General features: G+C 60.9%; 3 protein-coding genes across 9 annotated transcripts in view; 2 read left to right on the plus strand and 1 right to left on the minus strand.

The window, feature by feature from the left end:
• The window catches only part of WDR48 (WD repeat domain 48), a 43,657-nt gene extending 41,322 nt beyond the window's left edge, over positions 1 to 2,335 (plus strand). The window contains exon 19 of the mRNA XM_047873917.1: positions 319 to 2,335. Coding sequence (XP_047729873.1) covers positions 319 to 414 — 96 coding nt within the window. The 3' untranslated portion in view covers positions 415 to 2,335. The remainder of the gene's footprint in view (positions 1 to 318) is intronic.
• On the minus strand, positions 2,336 to 12,884 carry GORASP1 (golgi reassembly stacking protein 1). 7 transcript variants are annotated; one of them, XM_047873920.1, is made up of 9 exons: positions 12,758 to 12,884; positions 9,034 to 9,114; positions 8,282 to 8,485; positions 6,942 to 7,028; positions 6,662 to 6,792; positions 6,240 to 6,432; positions 5,332 to 5,482; positions 4,709 to 4,861; positions 2,336 to 4,472 (listed from the first exon to the last, which is right to left on the minus strand). In XM_047873920.1, exons 1-9 carry the CDS (start codon positions 12,818 to 12,820, stop codon positions 4,210 to 4,212), a joined length of 1,326 nt encoding a protein of 441 aa, XP_047729876.1. In that variant the 5' UTR covers positions 12,821 to 12,884; the 3' UTR covers positions 2,336 to 4,209. The 7 variants fall into 7 exon arrangements, with proteins under 7 accessions (XP_047729876.1, XP_047729874.1, XP_047729880.1 ...); XM_047873918.1 differs by having other exon boundaries at positions 12,680 to 12,846; XM_047873924.1 differs by having other exon boundaries at positions 8,798 to 9,114; positions 12,758 to 12,787.
• TTC21A (tetratricopeptide repeat domain 21A) overlaps positions 12,855 to 17,220 on the plus strand; it is a 36,873-nt gene continuing 32,507 nt past the window's right edge. The window contains exons 1-4 of the mRNA XM_047873916.1: positions 12,855 to 13,126; positions 14,414 to 14,543; positions 15,078 to 15,188; positions 15,839 to 16,005. Coding sequence (XP_047729872.1) covers positions 13,100 to 13,126; positions 14,414 to 14,543; positions 15,078 to 15,188; positions 15,839 to 16,005 — 435 coding nt within the window. The 5' untranslated portion in view covers positions 12,855 to 13,099. The remainder of the gene's footprint in view (positions 13,127 to 14,413; positions 14,544 to 15,077; positions 15,189 to 15,838; positions 16,006 to 17,220) is intronic.

Raw genomic sequence — 17,220 nt, forward strand, 5'->3', positions numbered from 1 at the left:
GCAGCACCTGCTGTGCTGGGTGGAGACGTGCAGCGGAGGTGGGTGGCGCCCCGGGGGAGCTGTTTGAAGTAAAGGTGCACTCGAGGCATTTCCTCAGAGGAACGGCTGGAGTTGGGATTTCTGGCCCAGCCGCACGAGCTGCACGTCTCTCGGGGCCCCGGTTTGTGTCCGCGTCACGGCGGCTGTGTCAGCACGAGCAGGCCGGCAGGTGGGGACGAGCTGGGTCGCCTGCTGAGAGTCTGAGTTCACAATAAAGGTCTTAGGTATCACGCAGTAGAGGCTCTGACATTTTTTATGACCTGTTTTTTTGCCGTTCAGGTTTTGGATCCAAACATGGACCTCCGGACGGTGAAGCACTTCATCTGGAAGAGCGGGGGCGACCTCACCCTCCATTACCGCCAGAAGTCCACGTGAAGGGCGGGCAGGCGCTCCTGGGTATGCATTTACCGACCTTCCTCCGTGGCCCCGAGAGTAGTCCTAGGAAGCCCGCCGAGCCCCAATGGGAGCAAGACTTCTAGCGGCCGATTTGGTATGGACCGAGATTCTCTTTCAGTTGAAGCGACTAATCGAGATGTAATATAGAAACCAGTCTCCATGTGTAGATTAAGCTGTCCCCAGGGAGGCAGAGAGCGAGAGCAGGACAACCCCCCCCCCCCCCCGCCCCCGAAGAGGACTGTGTCTTGCAAGATGTACAGAGAACGGACGACAGGCCAGCACAGACTCGGCTTCCTCCTTTTGTTTCAAAGGACCTTATCTTTGTCTGTTAGCACTTGTTAGAGACACATCGGTAGAGCCACCTCTGTCACTGTGTTTCAACTTCAAACCCACACGCTCTGTAGCCTTTCTAAGAGAGTACATTCCATCCACGCAGCACCTATGAAGGCTTTTTCCAAGTTGGTCATTAAAAACAACCACAACAAATGTTCTCACACTTACGACGGTTATTTTTAATAGGAATTTGCTGTTGTACAATTCAGGAGCCAGCCCACTTCAAAATAAATTCTCCTTCTTGGGCTCGTTTTAACCCTGCATCTCAGATGCGCTCTTTTAGGAAGACCTGTAGAGATTCCGGGTGCCGGACCGCAGCCCTCGGACCGCCAGACTGGAGTGCGCCCCGCGGTGCCCCGCGGTGCCGTGGGCCGCAGGGAGGTGCGGCTCTTTCGCTCCTCCTCACGGTGCCCGGTTTTGTTTATGGGCAAAAGCCAGGCGACGCCACAGGCTCTCGCTCTGGGTGAACAGTGTGATGCCATCAAAGCCCAAGACCGTGACGGAACGGTAGCTTCATTTACACGCGACCCAAAACGCCTGGTGTCCCGGTGAGCTGACTGGATACTCTGTCTGGGAGTACACATACTCGTTTCTCCGGAGTTTCAGGGGCAGGGCGGTGGTGTGGTACCTGCACCCAGAGTTCTCTTCACTGTTCTTTCTAACGATCTAAAGCTTTCCTAGAATCCTTTGAGTCTTGTACAGAATGTAACTTATTGGGGATAAACACTTCAACTTTTGGCAAGAAGAAATACTTTGGATCCTCCCCAAGGTCATTTGTATTCAGCACAGAACAATGGTCCGCCCCATAAAACTACTTAAGACAAGCCTCCTGTATGAAGCCAGAAGCACAAGTGCCTTCGGAGGGCAGTTTATTCGGGTCCGGTCGCCTCCCCCTCTCGTGTGCGGTCAGTCCCCACGGCAGCAGGGGCCGGGGAGGGCGGGGAAGGTCTTTCCTCCTCCCTGTCCTCTCCCCAGGCTCGGCTGGAGGCAGCTGACGGGCCCGGGGCCAGACCTGACCATTTGAGATTCCCTTGCCTGCACGACTGTAGGGACAGGGCTCCCTCACCGCCGGTCAGGCTCCTTTGGAAAGTGGACAGGTCACTGCCTCCAGCACTTTGAAGAAGTCAGCAAAGAGGTGCCACGTTCCCAAGGAGTCTTTCCCCCTCACGCACAGAGCCACCGGCTTCTTTTTTTAAAGTCCTTTCTATCTGTTGGATACAACGGTGCACTTTTGGTGCATGTTTTTTAGCAATAGTTGTGAATTGATGACAGAAACACAACAACCAAAAGTCCCCACAGCTCATCTACCAGCCCTCAGCTGTGTCTGCGGGAGGGGGCCTCGGGCCACAGAACGGGTTCTGCTGGGCCCTTTTGCCCTGTGTGCCGAGGCGTGAGGGGCGGCTGCACTCCCTTCCTGTCATCCATCTGACCCTCGGCATGCTTCTGCTTCTTTTTTTCCTTCCAGTCAAACCAGTAATAGTTTCCAGAAAATTTGACAGCCTGCAATGCCAAAAGGGTAAAAATCTGTATTTCACGGTTGTATAGAATAAAGGCTTTAGTTAAAATATTTAAAGTGTAGTACACATTTATTTCTTTCACCTGTCACTTTCCTTCATAGCAGATTACAGAGAAACTTCTGGTTCCATGTTTAGTGTTTATCCTGACAATAATCAGCATCAACGCCCATTTTATCGCCCAGTTTAAGGAGGGGAGTGCGTAAAAGGGAGGCAAGAGCCACAGCTCTGAAGGGAAGGGCACTTTGGGCCAGACTCCCAGGCTGCAGTTCAGGGAAGCTGCTCTCAGAACGGTCCCGTGGTGATGCTGTTCCGCTGCCCGGATTCCCGCAGGCGGACAGACGCCGGGCTCCCAGACCGTCCAAGAACCAAGCCCCGGCGCTGGTGTCTCCGTTCTGCAGCGTATCGGCTGCTCCGGTAGGTTTGACAAGGGCTTGCTTTCAATGCTGTCACAGCGCCAGGAAGTTGAAGTGTTCGCTAACCGGGGCCCCTCCCTCCGTATACTTGACCTGTGCCGCCCAGAGCAGAGTCCCCGTCCCGTGGGCCTTGGGCCTAACAGAAATCTGGGCCCCGTTAAGTGCAGACGTTACACATCAAGCAGCAAAGGTGGCACCTCCCGCTGGGTGGCAGCTAGAAGACAAGGCCAGAGGCAGCCCAAGTGGCAATCAGCAAGCAGGAAGGGGAGGGACTGAAGCCAAGTCAGGAAGCACTTCCGTGGAGGGGAGGGGGCCCTTCCTGGATGGAGCCCTCCCCTGCCTGCAGGAGCCAAGTAGAGCAGAAAACCTGGCCTCGTGTTAGCCTCTCAGGGCACCTGGAGGTGGAGGGAGCAGCCTCCTCCCGAACTGTGGGGAAGAACGGAGCGGCCCTTACCCACTCTTGTCCAGCCCCCCGCCCCCCCCCCCCCGCCCCCCCGTTCCTCCGTGGAGCGGGAACAGTGTCTAAAGAGGTCCGGTCAGGACCCGCTTTGAAAGAGTCTGCTTAGGATGGTGACCTTAAATTTGTCATTTTTATTCACCGCTGGGGCTGACAAAGCCTGTGTATTTAAAAGAGATGGTTGTAGAAGTTTGGGAGCTGACAGGAGGCACCACTGGGTCTGAGGGGCGTCGGCCCTGGGGAAGAAGAAACGTCATGATCCAAGATCAAGGGAGTCTCTGCTGCAGGGCCTAGAGTCTCCACCCCTCCTCTCCCAGGAGAGGTGGACACGTTCACTGCTTCTCTCCTCCGGCTGGGACTGGCGTATGTCAGCCTGTGCCGTGTAGCATGGAGAGGAGGGCACGCGACCCAAGAGACCGTGATTGCGGCTCCAGGGGTCCCCAAGGCACGGGGCTGCCTTCTAGCACACGCAGGGCCAGCTGAGCTGTGCGGGCCGAGTCAAGGCCAGCCCCATGAAGTGCCAAGCAAACACTCCACACCCGTCCCTTCCTCCTTCACTCCCATCTGCACCCCTGACCCCGCCTGGAGGCTGTGGCCTCCCGGACAGCCATAGCGACCAGAGCAGGAGAAGCGCCTCACTTAAGGGTACGTGGCCTAAAGATGCCGAGGCCCGCGGCCTCCCCTTACTACCCACTCGCTTTGTCCCACCCAAGCAGCAGAGTCCTTTGCTCTCCCACCCCAGCTCCTGCAGAACTTAACCTGGGTGCCGCTCCCAGCCTCCCACCGCCCCAAATGGACTCGTTTGAGACTATCAAGTGCCCGATTCCCCAAAGCCAGGACCGTCGGGCAGAATTAAGGCCGACACATCATCTCTTCGAGACCGGTAGGGTCCCAGCGGACACAAGAGCCCTTGCCTGCCGAAGTCCCTGCACGTCACTGGGGGCTGCAGCCTAGGAAGCTGGACACACCGGGCCGGAGGCTGGGCCGCGCGGCACGGCCCAAGCTGCTGCCCCACACCGAGGCCTCGTGAAATGCCACCGGGCCTCGTCCCAGCCTAGGGCGTTATTTCTGGGGTAGAGAGCCGGGCCTGGCCGGCCGCCCCCTCAGCCTCGGCCTCCGAGTCCGGGCTCTCTGTGCTCGCCGGCTCCTCCTCGGCCTGTGCTTCGAGCAGCTCAGCAGACAGCCCGTCTTCCGGTGAGGCCGTAAAGGTGAGGCTGTCGGGAAGGGTTAGCTGAGGCAGGTGGTCTGGCTGGGCCTGGGGGCCTGGGCTGTCCGGGAAGGAGACCTCAAACTCTGACCCCGACCACGTGGCCTCACCTGAAACACACAGGGTGGGGCTCAGGAGGCCTGCGGGACCCAGGGCCAGCCACTCCTCTGACCCCCAACCCCCAGCCCAGGCGGTGATGGGGAAGGGGGGCTCCGGTGTACACATGCCTTGACGAGGCTCTATCTCACCCCAAAGCCAGCCTCCCTCCCAGCCGAGAAACTCGGGGCAGCCTTCCCAACAGCCCAGGGTCCTTCCCGGAAAGCTTCCGCGGGCGTCGGCCACTCACCAGCCCGCTCGTGAGAACTGCTGCTGGAGCAGACGTCCTCGGGCCCTGCGGCTGTCACGGCTGTGGGGGTCGGCTCCGTGGGAGACGGCAGGCTGGGCCACACGCTGGCATTGCTGCTGTCCAACAGGGAGATACCCGACACGTCCAGGAAGCCTAGAGGAAGGGGCGCGAGTCTTTCCCAGCACAAAACCCGACCACCGGAAGGCCAGTACCCTGGGGCACCTGGCCCGGCCTAAACCTGCAATGTCCTCAGCCCGTGGGGGCGCCCCCACCCAACCCCCAAACGGTCCCCACTGCCTACCGCCGAGCAAAGAAAAGAGTCCGCGTTTGGGCCTCAGGGGAATAGCACTGTGGCAGGGAGCCCAGACCCTGCCTGCTCTGTCCCCAGAGTGCCGCGTGACCTTGAGCAGGCCACTTCCCTTCTGCCGTCCCCCCATCTGCACGTGGCACTGGCTCACCTGCAACCATCCTCACATATACGACATAGGACATATATGCCACAGGACGACAGGTCCAGGAAAGGTTTTGGCACTTGGACGAAAGCCTCGCCCTAAACCCGACGCCCACTCCAGCACCGAGGGGTGGCAGGCCCCCGAGCCCGCCGTCTGGGGCCGGCTCGCTACCTGGGTCCATGACTCGCTGCACTGGAGGTGGAGGCTGAAGAGGAGTCTCCATGGGACGTGCAAGTCCCCCAAGGTCTGGAGCACCACGGCTGGGACTCCCAGGCTCAGAAAGCTGTTCCTCCAAGGAGGAGTCGGGTGCCTGGAGCAGGGCCTGCGGGGGCCAGGGACGAGGAGGGAACAGGGCAGGGGCATTTCAGGTCACACAGTCCACCCTAACCCCCGGCCCACGCTTGCCAGGGGACCAGCGCTCCGCTTGAAGGCGCAGACAGCCTCGAGGACCTGCCCCCTCCCCGTCCAGGTGATCTGAAGTTGGGCACGAGGGGCCTGGTGTGGCCTCTCCCGCAGCGCTGACAGGAGGAGCCCCTGGTGTCCACCCGGCCGGGTCCTCCCATGGCCCGCCAGAAGAGAAGGCCCTCCCTGAACTCCAGCGTGCCTGGGGAGCGATCCTTGCATGCCCCCCCGGTACAGACCCCAGGCACCAGCCCGGTGCCCCAGAGGCACTCAGGTGCCTCTTCCAACAGCCGAGAAGGCAGGTCCGGCGCTCTCCTACGGACTCGGCCAGACACCCGCCCAGCCCGGGTTCCGCGAGCCCGGCCTCTGACCCGACGTTACCAGACTCACCGAGGCACGGGACGAGGCTATGCCCACCTCCGAGCCTCAGTTTCAAATGAAAATGACAACTAGTGCCTTGCCGTTACTCTCACCTCCAGACCCAAGTGGCAGGAGAACCCAAGTGGGCTTCACTGTCCCAGGACGGGACCGTCCGCTTCCACTAGGTCCCAGAAGCAAAAGGTCCTCCCCAGAGCTCCACAAACGGGCCCCCGGCAATGCCAGAGTCCTCTTTTCCCAGGTGGCAGGCCCCTCTGCCCACAGGAAGGTCCCCCCACTGGCAGATGCCCCCCACGCACCTCCATGTAGTCACCCTGCCTGGAGCCGGTCTCTGGGCGAGGAGGGGCAGGAGAGTCCTGGGGGGTGGGTCCAGGTGGCGGGGCATCAGGCGGCGGGGCATCAGGCGGCGGGGCACCAGGTGGCTTCTTGTGGTGGCTGGAGGGCTGGGTTGGGATCCGGTGCAGATACCCGTAGCCGATGCCACACCCCAGACTGCCAAAGTCCAGAAACAGTCAATCCGAGGGGTGGTCCCCTAGTGGGTCCTAGATCCCCCAACCCCACCCACGACTGGCAGTGGAAGAGAGAAGAGGGCGCCTCCCGGCCCCGTGTTCATCCTCAGCATCTCTGCACCCAGAGCCCAGCCTCCACAACCGCCCTGTGCGATTCTGGTCCACGGCCAGCGGCCAGGTCCCGCCCCGCAGCCCTCCCACTGAGCAAGTACCTGCCCTCTCCACCCCAGGCTGCGTTGGGAGTTACAGTCACCTCCCGGCAGGAGTCCGACTCGCAGTTGTAAACCATCAGCTTCAAGGGCTTCCCCTCGTGGGACTCGATGAGTGTAAAGAAGTCCTCGGACTACGACAAAGCCAGCGCCTGAGCCCTGCTCCCGGCACAGGAATCGGAGGCCCCAACAAAACGAGGCCCACCCCGCGGCCAGCACCCATCTCCACACCGGCGGCGACAGCCTTCAGGGACCCGGGGAGGGCAAGCCAAATCCTGCTCACCTCCTGGAGGATCTGGTCTGAGCCAACCACATAGTCTGTGTAGGGGCGCAGGCCGGCAAGGGAGGCGGGTGAAGAGGGTTCCACTTCCTGCGGAAAGAAGCACCAACTGCCTGTCTTGCTCCTGGAGCTGGGGGCGGGGAGGATGGAGGGGCCTGCCTCTCCAGGTACTCAGTGGGACTTCTGTCCTCTGTCCCCAGGCCCTGCAGGACCTCAAGCCCAGACCCTCCTACTCCACCCCCTAATTTCCGCAGGCTGTCCAGCAGAGGGCAGCACCGAGGCGCCGCTCACGGCCCTGAGCTCTGCGATCTTGACCTGGGTTAACTCCTGACTCCACCAACCCCGAGCCAGCGACTGTGGACAAATACTTAACCCCTTAGCATCAGTTTCCCCACAGTTAAAAGTAAGATACACAGTACTTCCCCACGGGCAACCTCAGGGTTGCCGAGACGATTAAAAATAGAACACACATGAAGAATGAAAACCACACGTCGGCCCCTCGTAAGTGCCAGCCCTGTGGTTCCTGCTGCGGGCCTGGGGCTGGAGACCCCTGCCGAGGGGCTGGAGGCGGAGGCAGTGAGCAGGACTGGGTCTGAGGATTGTTTTCTCCCTGGGGGGGGGGGGGGGGGGGGGGTAGGAACTCTACTATTCCCAATCTCCCAGTCGCCCCGGGGGGGGGGAAGTGCAAAGGGACAAAGGGATTACCGCATCGTCACCCCCACTGCGCTCCTGGACCAACCGAGGGAGGCTGAAAGACGAGGGAGGCTGAAAGACGGAGAAGCCTCCCGCGAGAAGCCAGTGAGCGACAGTGGAGGCCACAAATCGGATCAGTCCACTGCCAGCTCAGGAAGCCCTCCGCCCACCAAGCTGCAGGACTCCTTCAAGGACGTGGGCACCACCAGGGAACGCACGTGTGTGTCTGCGAACAGACCTTAACAGCAACACCTGTGACAGCTCAGTCGCTGAGATTCGTCAAGACCCAGCCCCCCAGGCAGCAAGCCAAGGCCCGAGGGGGCCTAAAGCAGGGGACCTGCCAGCAAAGACGAGATCCCGGCAGACCACGGAGTGGACCGGAAGAGACGCTGTGAAGGGCGGCCGCCTTCTGGCAGCACGACCACCCCTCCAGGAGAAGGTACCCCGCCTCTCAGAACAAGAAACCAAGGTTTCGGGGGTAAGAACGTGCCCAGAGTCACCTGGCTCACAAGCGGGGTGACGAGGAGCTGACCTCCGGGACTCCTCTAACAGAGAAGCACTGGCTGCTGGCCTCTCCGGTTGCCCCACCCCCACCCCCTACCCTTCCCCCGCCCCCACCTCCCCCGCACGCCCACCCTGGGCCCACTCACCAGCACATGCCACACGTGCTCGCTGGCCCTGCGGAAGCTGCAGAAGCGCACGCTGGCTCCCAGCAGGCCCTGGCCGCCCCACATGTTGCTGGGCACCACCTCCACCTCGCGCACCTTCATGGTCTTCATATTGAACACCTCCAGCTTCACGGGCTTCTCCACGTTGGCCTTCAGCAGGGCCTTGAGCGTGTCGTTCTCCTTGTTCTGCAGGGGCAGTGGGGCTGACGCCGGGGCCCCACCCCCCACCCCCACTCCCACTCCCGGGTCGGGGCCCCTCGGACCGGTCTGGGTCTGAGATGAGGAAGGGCCTGGGCAGCCAGTGGCCCCGGCAGGACCCGGCGAGGGCATGGGCCACGGGGGGCTCTGGGCCGGCGACCCCTGCAGCCCCCACAGGGTGCCCCCAGGCACCACTAAACCTGCCTCCCTCAGCCCCTGGGGAACACAACAAAGTGGTCCAGAGCGTGGCAGGACTGCCCTGCCCCTCTATGAGGGGCCCCTCCGCCAGAGCCTTCGCACCTCTCAGGCCCCGAAAGGCAGCTCCAAGAGCCCCCTCGCCTCCTCCCGGAGAGCTTAGGAGCAGAGCCCTGGGAGAGCCCCAGTGAGGCTAAGTAGAGGCCTGGAGAAGGAAAGATGGGTTGGGCCTCCCTCCAGAAGAAAAGGGAGGCAGAGCAGGATGGGGCCTGCCGTGGGACAGGAGACACACACACACACACACAAGCAAGGCAGACAGACGTCATGTGGTGGAGCCTCACCAGCCTTGAGTGCCCGATGGTGATGATGAAGTCAAAGTAGGGCTCCAGGCCTGCCTGCTGGGCTGGGGAGTTCTCCTGTACCTGTCCCACAGCAGAGGCCACCGTCACCACCCCAACCCCGTGCCTCTCCCAGAAAGCCCCAGCCCCCAATTTCAGAGGCCACGCATCACGGATCCCTGCGTCCCAGCAGGGACACGTGCACTGCACGAACTGTTCCAGGCAGGCCACACATGGGCACGGTCGAGGTAACTCAATCCTCTCTTGCCGCCTTCCGGGGCACAAATTTTCCTCTATAGGAAATGGCTCTTGTCTGATCATGATCCACACAGCATGCTTCCGGACAGGCCTCCTAGGAGAGCTCAGGGCAGCCCTGGGGGCTTCTAGAAGGCCACAGAGACACAGGGTGGCACAGGCCTGTGGGGAGGCTTAGGAGACAGGGAAGCCGAAGAGTTTACCAGAAAGGTTTAGATGTGGACAGGAAGGGAGGGTCCCAGGACGGAACCAGGGTTGTGCTCAGAAAGAGGGGGAAGGCAGCCTATGGCCAGATCCCAGAGGGCCCCGGACCCTGTGGTGGCGGACCCAAGACCAGCTGGGGAGGCGTGGCAGCGGCTGAGGAGTGTGGCTGAGGAAAGCAGACCGGAGGGACTGCCCCAAGGGATGAGCCTGAGCAGGGCGCCCAGTGAGCAGAGCCAGATCCCGGCCTCACAGCCTAGTCCCCACTGTACGGTACACAGGTCCCCCAGGAGCCACTCCTAGCCCAGGGGGGCCCCCTGCCCTGTCCTCCCCTAACTCACTGCTGGCTCCAAACACACAACAACCAGGCCTCCCAGCTGGGGTAGAAATCCATCTCAAAGGCCCCATTTACAGAGCCTTGCGCAAACAATGCAGGCTTTATACCCCGGGCTGGACCCCCCCCACCCACACCCACACCCTCAGGCCTTTGGCTGTGAGCACTTGATGTCCTGCTGGTCAGGCATCAGCCCAGAGGACACTGGGCTCCTGTGGCCTCCACAATGGAAAGGCCCTGTGGCTTCGACTACCCACCCGTGCCTAGAGTCTTGGATCCCCCCAGCTGAAGGAGAGCTCACACTGAGCCTCTGGATCAAAGCTAATTCGGCCCTGGAATTAGGAACCCCTCCTGGCTGTGACACCACCAGCCGGGCCCCCGCTCACCACCTCCCAAAGCTGCCATGGTTTCCCATGACAGTAAGCTCAGGAAGCGACTCCAATCCCGGCTGGCCCCTCTCCCAGCTGCCTCCTGCACCTCTACTCAGCCTCGGCTGTGACCTTGTCCTCTGGCTGTACTCCACTGCCTTCGCCCTGGGCTCCGCCATCACCCACTGTGGCTCTACGGGACTAATAATCTATGCCGCTGCCGCAGCACCCCCACTCCTGCACCCCCACTCCAGCAGCAAGCGCTGCCCTCAGTCCCACTCTCCCTGGGGGGGGGGGGCTCTCATCACCCCCACCCCACAGCCCCACCGGGTGTGCTTTTGTAACACTTTCTACTGTGTCCCCCAGCAGGGGACCTAATGTAATTAACGGTGAGGACAGGCTCCATGCCAGGGGACTGTGACACCTGCTCTACCTTGCATTTAACCCTTAAACTCATACCGACTTACAGAAGAGGGGAAGCCCCAGGAAATGCAACCCAGAGCCAGCTCTGTTCAACCATCCTGTAACAACCAGTGCCTGGGAACCCTCCGTGGCTCTAAGCTCGCCGAGGGCAGGGTCTTCTCCAACGTGCCTGGCACACGGTGAGGACGCCAATATGGACAGAGGGCGGCACACGCGTCCTCCATTTTTAAAGAAACGTTAGTAAAGGGCGCCTGGGTGGCCCAGTCGGTTAAGCATCTGACTGTGGCTCAGGTCGTGATCTCACGGTTTGCGAGTTTGAGCCCCGCATAGGGATCAGAGCCCACTTCGGATCCTCTGTCTCCCTCTCTCTCTCTCACACACAAATAAATAAACATTAGAAAAAAGAGGTTAGCAGGAAACGTCGCACCTCCACGTAAAACGTCCCGATGGCTCCACAGAGCAGAATAAAATCCTAGACCTTCAGGACAACATGCCAGGCCCAATATAATCCGGCCTCGTCCTTTACCGCTGCCCTCCTTACAGGGGCCGCCCCGTCCATGCACTTCCTCAACACAACAAGCCCAGCCCACCTCAGGGCCTCCCTCTGCCCAGAAGGCTCTTTCTTCCACTAAGTATCCGTACTGCCCACTCCTTCCTTCTGAGGTGCTTTGATGAGAGGCCTGTCCTGACCCATCTGTCACTTCCTCGGCTTTATCCTCCACCTCAGCAGCGATCTCCACTTACCGTGGAGATCTATTTCGTCTGTGCCTGCCTCCTCTCAGGGCCAGCAACCAAATGTAAGCTCCATGAGAACAGGGACAACGTCTGTTCTGTCCCCTGCTTTATCTCTGGCACCCCAAACTCCGCCTGCCAGAGCAGGTGCTTACAAATGTCCGTTTGGGGGAATGGAAGACCTCCAGTCCTTTGACCTCTCCACTCTGCCCTCTCCAGCAGGCCCCTCCTATCTTCACTGCCCCCATCGCCCCACCCCTCCCTCTTGCCAAATCCTCAGTTCCTTCCCTTTCCATCAACCTGTTGCAAAACTCTCCTGGATGCATCCCAACGTCCACCTTTTCTGTCAGGGGCCTCACCGTGATGCCAACCAGAGAAAGCCCATCACCCAGGCAGAATCCCGAAGCCCGCCTGGCTTCCCTTTTAGGAAAACCCTCCTCTAGCCCTCCCCTCTTGCGGTTGTTAACAGAGCCTCCCACCACGATACAGACACGCCCTGCCTACACTCAGCCCAGCATCTATCCACGGTGCCCAAGGGAAAACACAGGGTCCTTACCCACTGCGCTCTGGGGTCAGAGACCCTCCTGTCCCAGCCCTCCTTCTCCGGGGTACACATTGTCACCCCAACTCTCCATCTGGCTGCTGGCCCCTCTCCTCTTCAGACTCGAGGAACCCCACTCCGTCTTCACTTTGCCCAGAACTGCCAGTCCAGACCTCCTGGTCGCAGCACCAAGACGACTTTCTCGGTCGCGCCTCTCCGCGGGTTTCACCAGAGGTCCCTCCCCTGCTGCCAGCGCTCTCCCCGTGCCCTCTGCGCCATTCTCCTGGCTCTCCCGCTCCCGCTCTCCCTGGCTGGTTCGCGCTGCCCCTCGAGCCCCCGACCCGAAGCCTGTCGACCCCATGACGGCGGCGCGCGGGCCGGCCGGCTCCCTGGCAGTCGGCGTCCTCTCGGCCACCCCGACTCCCTGGACCCGAGGGCGGCGAGCTAGCGTCTCAGTGTCGCTGGCTCTGTCCCCAGGCCCAGCCCGGAGGCGACCGCAAATAGGACCTAAGTGCACAAGTGCCTCCCGGCTGAACCTGGTGCAATCTTCATCCGGGCGAAGTGCCACTCCCGGACCAGGAAACGCTCCCGCTTCCTGCTTGGCTGGCACTCGGGGCCGGGGCCGGCGCCGGGCCGACCGCGGCCGCAGACAGGCCGGGGGCCGGAGGGCCGCGGCGCCGCCTCCCGGAGGAGGCTCCCACCGGGAAGGAGGCACATCCCGCCCCCGCCCCCGCCCCCGCCCCCACCGACACCACCCGGCGGCCCCTCGGGGGCCGAGACCCCGCCGCTGCCGACCTCGGGCCGCCGATAAGCGTCCCGTCGCTTCCGTGCGGGCGCCCAGCCAAGGTCACCGGCGCCGCGGGGGCGACTCACCCCGTGCAGGTGGAAGCCCTCGGCACCGCCCGCGGGCTGCTCGGCGCTGGCGCCCAGGCCCATGGCGGCGGCGGCCCGGCGGCGGCGCCCACCCAGCGGCCCGGCCCGGCGCCACCAGCGCGCACCGGCCGTCTCGGCGCTCGATTGCCCGCGCCTTGTCACGTGGGCGCCTGCCCCACCCACCCTAGATTCTGACGCCCTAGGCAACCGGCCCGCCCCCTGCGTTTCCAGGGACGCGCTCTTCCAACTTCCGGCCGCGAGAGGCGTGCCCAGGACCCTGACTCCGGAATCCTGCTCAGCGCGACGCCCCCTGAGCCGGGCTCGGAGCCGCGAGCGCCGGAGATGAGCACCAGCGACTCCTCCCTTATGGTGCGTGGCCCGAGCGCTGCCCAGCCTTGCCCTTCGGGACTCTCCGCCTCTGGCCCCGAGACCCTCGCGCCCGGCTGCTCTCCTGCCACCTCTCCGACCCTTCCTGCTGCGCCTTTTACCCGCCTTTCGCCCCCCGCGCCGGCCGCTAACGAAGGGCCTGGCCCCCTCTGGCCTCACTGTTCCTGGCGAGCGCATCTTTTTTTCTCTGGTGTTCTCTGTGCACCCTAAGCCCCAAATCGGTATCCCCACCCAATCCTGTCCTCGAGTTCCCCCAAACCAAAGTATCCTGAACCCATCTCTGTCATCTTGCCATCATCTCCCTCTCCCCTGCCTCTGCCTCTTCTGCGTCCCCCATCTCAGTTATGGCACCGCTGTTTGATCCTGGAGCCTTAACTGTAACCCATCTCAGGTCCTTTCTAATCAGCAGGAAATGTCAGCTCCTACATGTCTCCTGACACCACCCACTGCTTTTTATCTCCTAGTCCAGAATCACCACCGTCCCTCCCCAGGCACCTGGAACAGTCCCCCCACCCCCACCCCCACCCCACATAGTTCTCTGCTTCACCTCTCTTCACGAGCAGTCCTTGCACCAGAGCCATTGCTCATCCATCCACACGCACACACACCCCCCACACACACATATGAACACATCCCTCCTCCCGCTTAAACCCATTCTAGCTGCTTCCTATTACCCTGAGGATGATGTCTGAGCTCTTTCAAATGGCCCACGAGGCTGTTTACAACCCAACCACATCTCTCCCCAACCCCCGTACCCACAACCTTTAGGGGAAGTGAGACTTCACTTTAACATCTCAGCCCGTCTTACTGCATGACCTTTGTGAAGCCACACTGTGCATGGGCTTTAGCTTCTTTAACTGTGAAGGCTATGGAGAGAATAATGCATAGGATAATGGTTGGAAAGCCCTAGATACAGTTCCCAACAGGTGATTAACCCACAATAACTTGCAACTCTCACGAGTGGCGTCACCATTCTTATCATTTGTCCTCTCTCTTTCCCCTTATTCCCTTCCTGAGACAAAGCCTCAGTTGAATTCTCCATCACGTTGACCCATAATCTGTGGATAATTCACAAACACCTCCAGACTCCTTCCTAGGGAATGGCATGGAGTTGCTCTTGGGGCTGGGGAAGAACAGAATGAGGCCTGAATGTCCTTTCTCTCTTCCTTTTCCGGAACAGAGGAGGAGCAGGGAGCGGGGGAGAAAGTGGGTCAGAACCGAGACAGAGAAGGGACTGGGGCTGTTGCAGCCGTGACTTCCTCCCCACAGGCTGGGATCATTTACTACAGCCAGGAACGGTATTTCCACCACGTGCAGCAGGCTGCGGCCTTGGGCCTGGACAAATTCAGCAACGACCCCGTACTGCAGTTCTTCAAAACCTATGGGATCCTCAGAGAAGGTAAGGACTGGGCAGTGTCGGCCTCCCGACCTCAGGCACCAGCCCAGCACTGTCGCTCTGGCTCGGCCTGGATGCCTGCCTCCACCCCAGTCACCTTCCCACGGAAGAGGTCTTACGCTCAGTAGCTAGACTCCCAGGTTAATCCGCAGATGGCTGTGTGATCCGTATCTAGTTTGGGCGCAGGGGGATACATGTAATTTGTGGCTCTTGGGCAGCTGGCTGGGAATGCCCTGAGGCCGTTCTTCAGAAATGACCCCCAGCCTGCAGTCCCAGCCTGCGAGGACTCACAGGTACATCTGAGCTCCAAGCCCTCCAGCTGCCCCTTGCAGCCTGGACCCTGGTACCAACAGCCCCTTCAGGGAACTTGGGCCACTGGGGACGTTTGGGCCCAGTTAGCCCAATGATTCTGGCTGGAGCCAGGTGGTGCCAAGTCTCGGGTCAGCTCCGCGACGGGTTCCCACGTGTCTGCCGCAGAGCGTCCTGCCCTCTGGGTCTGGAGCCCCAGAACGTAACCACGTGGGCTCTTCTTTGCAGAGCGCATCCAGGATGCCATCAGCAACCTGGAGAGCATCCGGCACCACCCAGACGTGTCCCTGTGCTCCATCATGGCCCTCATTTATGCTCACAAGTGCTGTGCAGCTGTCGGTGAGTGCAGCTGTGCCCAGCGGGGCAGAGACCGCCCCGCTCCAGGGATGCAGCCCCCAAGGGCTGCCGCAGGAGATACGTGCCCCGATGACAGCACATGCTGTTGGCCAGTGAGGAGGGGCTTCCATTCCCTCCCCCAGGGGCCTCAAGGAAGACCCGTGCCCAGGCCCGACTGAGTGGGAGCCATGCGCAGAGAGGGTGACAGCGGGAGGGGTCCTCCTTCCAGCTCCCAAGAGTTGGGAAGACACCCTCTTTCCTTCGCCAAGATCTTGATGAGGGCGAATCGAGTTGGTGTAAATAGTCCCACCCCTAATGTCCACCTCTCTAGAGGCAGGGAAAGATTCCAAGACGCTACGAACCACGATGTCCCCTCCCAGGATGGACTGTGGGCCTGAGGTAGGCGATTCAGTTTGGTCTGTCTGCTCAGCAAGCTGCCAGGCACAGAGGAGAAAAGATAAATCTCAGCCAGCAAAGCCAAGTGCGGGCGTGGGCGGCTCCTGGGGTTTCCAGCGCCTGGGCTCCTTGGAGTCTCCCGCGTGTTAGAGGAGGCTCACAGTGGCCAGAGAGGTCCCCGAGCCCTCAGTGCCTCCTGCGGGGCCAGGCCGCCCTGCTCACTCTGCCTTGCCCTCTCCCTCCTCCCGGATTCACAGACCAAGAAGCCGTTCAGGAGCTCGAGAACAGCCTGAAGGAAATCCGCAAGACAGCCGGCGGAACTGCCCTGTACTATGCTGGCCTCTTCCTCTGGCTCGTGGGCCACCGTGACAAGGCCAAGGAGTACATCGACCGCACGCTGAAAGTTTCCAGCAGCCCCAGAGAGGTACCTGCCTCGGGCATCATGAGGGCAGCAGCTGCAGAAAGCAGCATCCAAACACATCAGCCTGGGGTGACCGTTACTCCCCCCGGGCACCCCGGGGACTGGGAGAGGGCCGCACCTGAGCACGGACGAGACCCTGGGTCTCACAGGGGCCCCTGCCCACGTTGTCTCAGGGTTCGGCCGAGTACACGCTGGCATGTGTCCAGAGTCTAATCTGCAGACAGGTGTTCCGTAGCCGGTGCTGTATATTTTTAAAATCTCGGATGAGTTGCTGACATTGAGAAACCAAAAGGTTTTTACCTAAAAGGCCAGATTTCCTGGTTCTTTTGGCAAACTAGATGAGCGGTCTCCACCGTGGGCCTACCTTGCCTTCTTGCAGGGGTCTGCTGGCCGTCAGCGGCGGCCCATACCGTGGATCGCATATTGGATCTCACATGCTGTGGATCTCACACGTGGGGGATCTCACACGTGGGGCATCTGTACTAATGGTAGAGTTTGAAGCCTCAATCTAGGCTCAGTCTAGTCACCACCGCAGCAGGGGTGATGTCAACCCCCCCGCCAAAGGGGTGAAAATTGGTTCCCGGAGGAGGGGGTGAAAAAAAATCTTACTATATAACACACAGAGGGGCGGGAGCAAAAAAAAAAAGTATAAAACACAGATTTACACACTACATAAACAGATAGTGTATCTGTGATGTTAAAATGTCTTGGAGGGAGGGGAAACGATTTGGGAAAATGTCTGGAAAGGCTCCTTAGGAGGAGAGTAACGGTACAGAGTGAGAAACCCTGGTCTAGGGCAGAGGGATGCTTCAGGGCAATGTGGTCCAACGACACCTCGGACCTCACCTCCCAGGCCCGGCTGCCTATCCAGCAGAGACTGGGTGAAGGCTGGAGCAGAACTGGCAAGGCCCCCGAGCTCACAATGGCCCCTGCTCATTCCTGCCTCCATGCAGGCCGGGCCCCGCGCTGGGCTAGGACATGGAGAGGGCTGGAGTGGTGGCCCCCTGATCCCAGTGTTGAGTAGACAGCCAATGACAAGACGGGTGGGAGTGTGTCAGTAGGGGTAGCAGAGCCACAGGGGTCCAGGGAAGGGCCCAAGCCCAGCCTGGAAGGTCACGGAAGGCTTCTGACAGGAGGGCCCTCCCAGGCTGAGCTTTAGAGACCAGTGGTAGTTGACGGGGTGAGGGGGCTTTGGTCAGGAGGGCTGGGCTGGGAAGG

The sequence above is a fragment of the Prionailurus viverrinus genome, chromosome C2 (genome assembly GCF_022837055.1).
Source record: "Prionailurus viverrinus isolate Anna chromosome C2, UM_Priviv_1.0, whole genome shotgun sequence".
Classification (NCBI taxonomy): Eukaryota; Metazoa; Chordata; class Mammalia; order Carnivora; family Felidae; genus Prionailurus; species Prionailurus viverrinus.

Coding starts and splice junctions, on each gene's coding strand:
- GORASP1 (XM_047873918.1), bottom strand. CDS start 12,820: ATGGGCCTGGGCGCCAGCGCCGAGCAGCCCGCGGGCGGTGCCGAGGGC. Junction 9,115..12,679: donor ACGCTTATCGGCGGCCCGAG/GTCGGCAGCGGC, acceptor GCTGTGGGACAG/GTACAGGAGAACTCCCCAGC. Junction 5,483..6,239: donor GGCAGGGTGACTACATGGAG/GTGCGTGGGGGG, acceptor TGGCCCCCGCAG/GCCCTGCTCCAGGCACCCGA.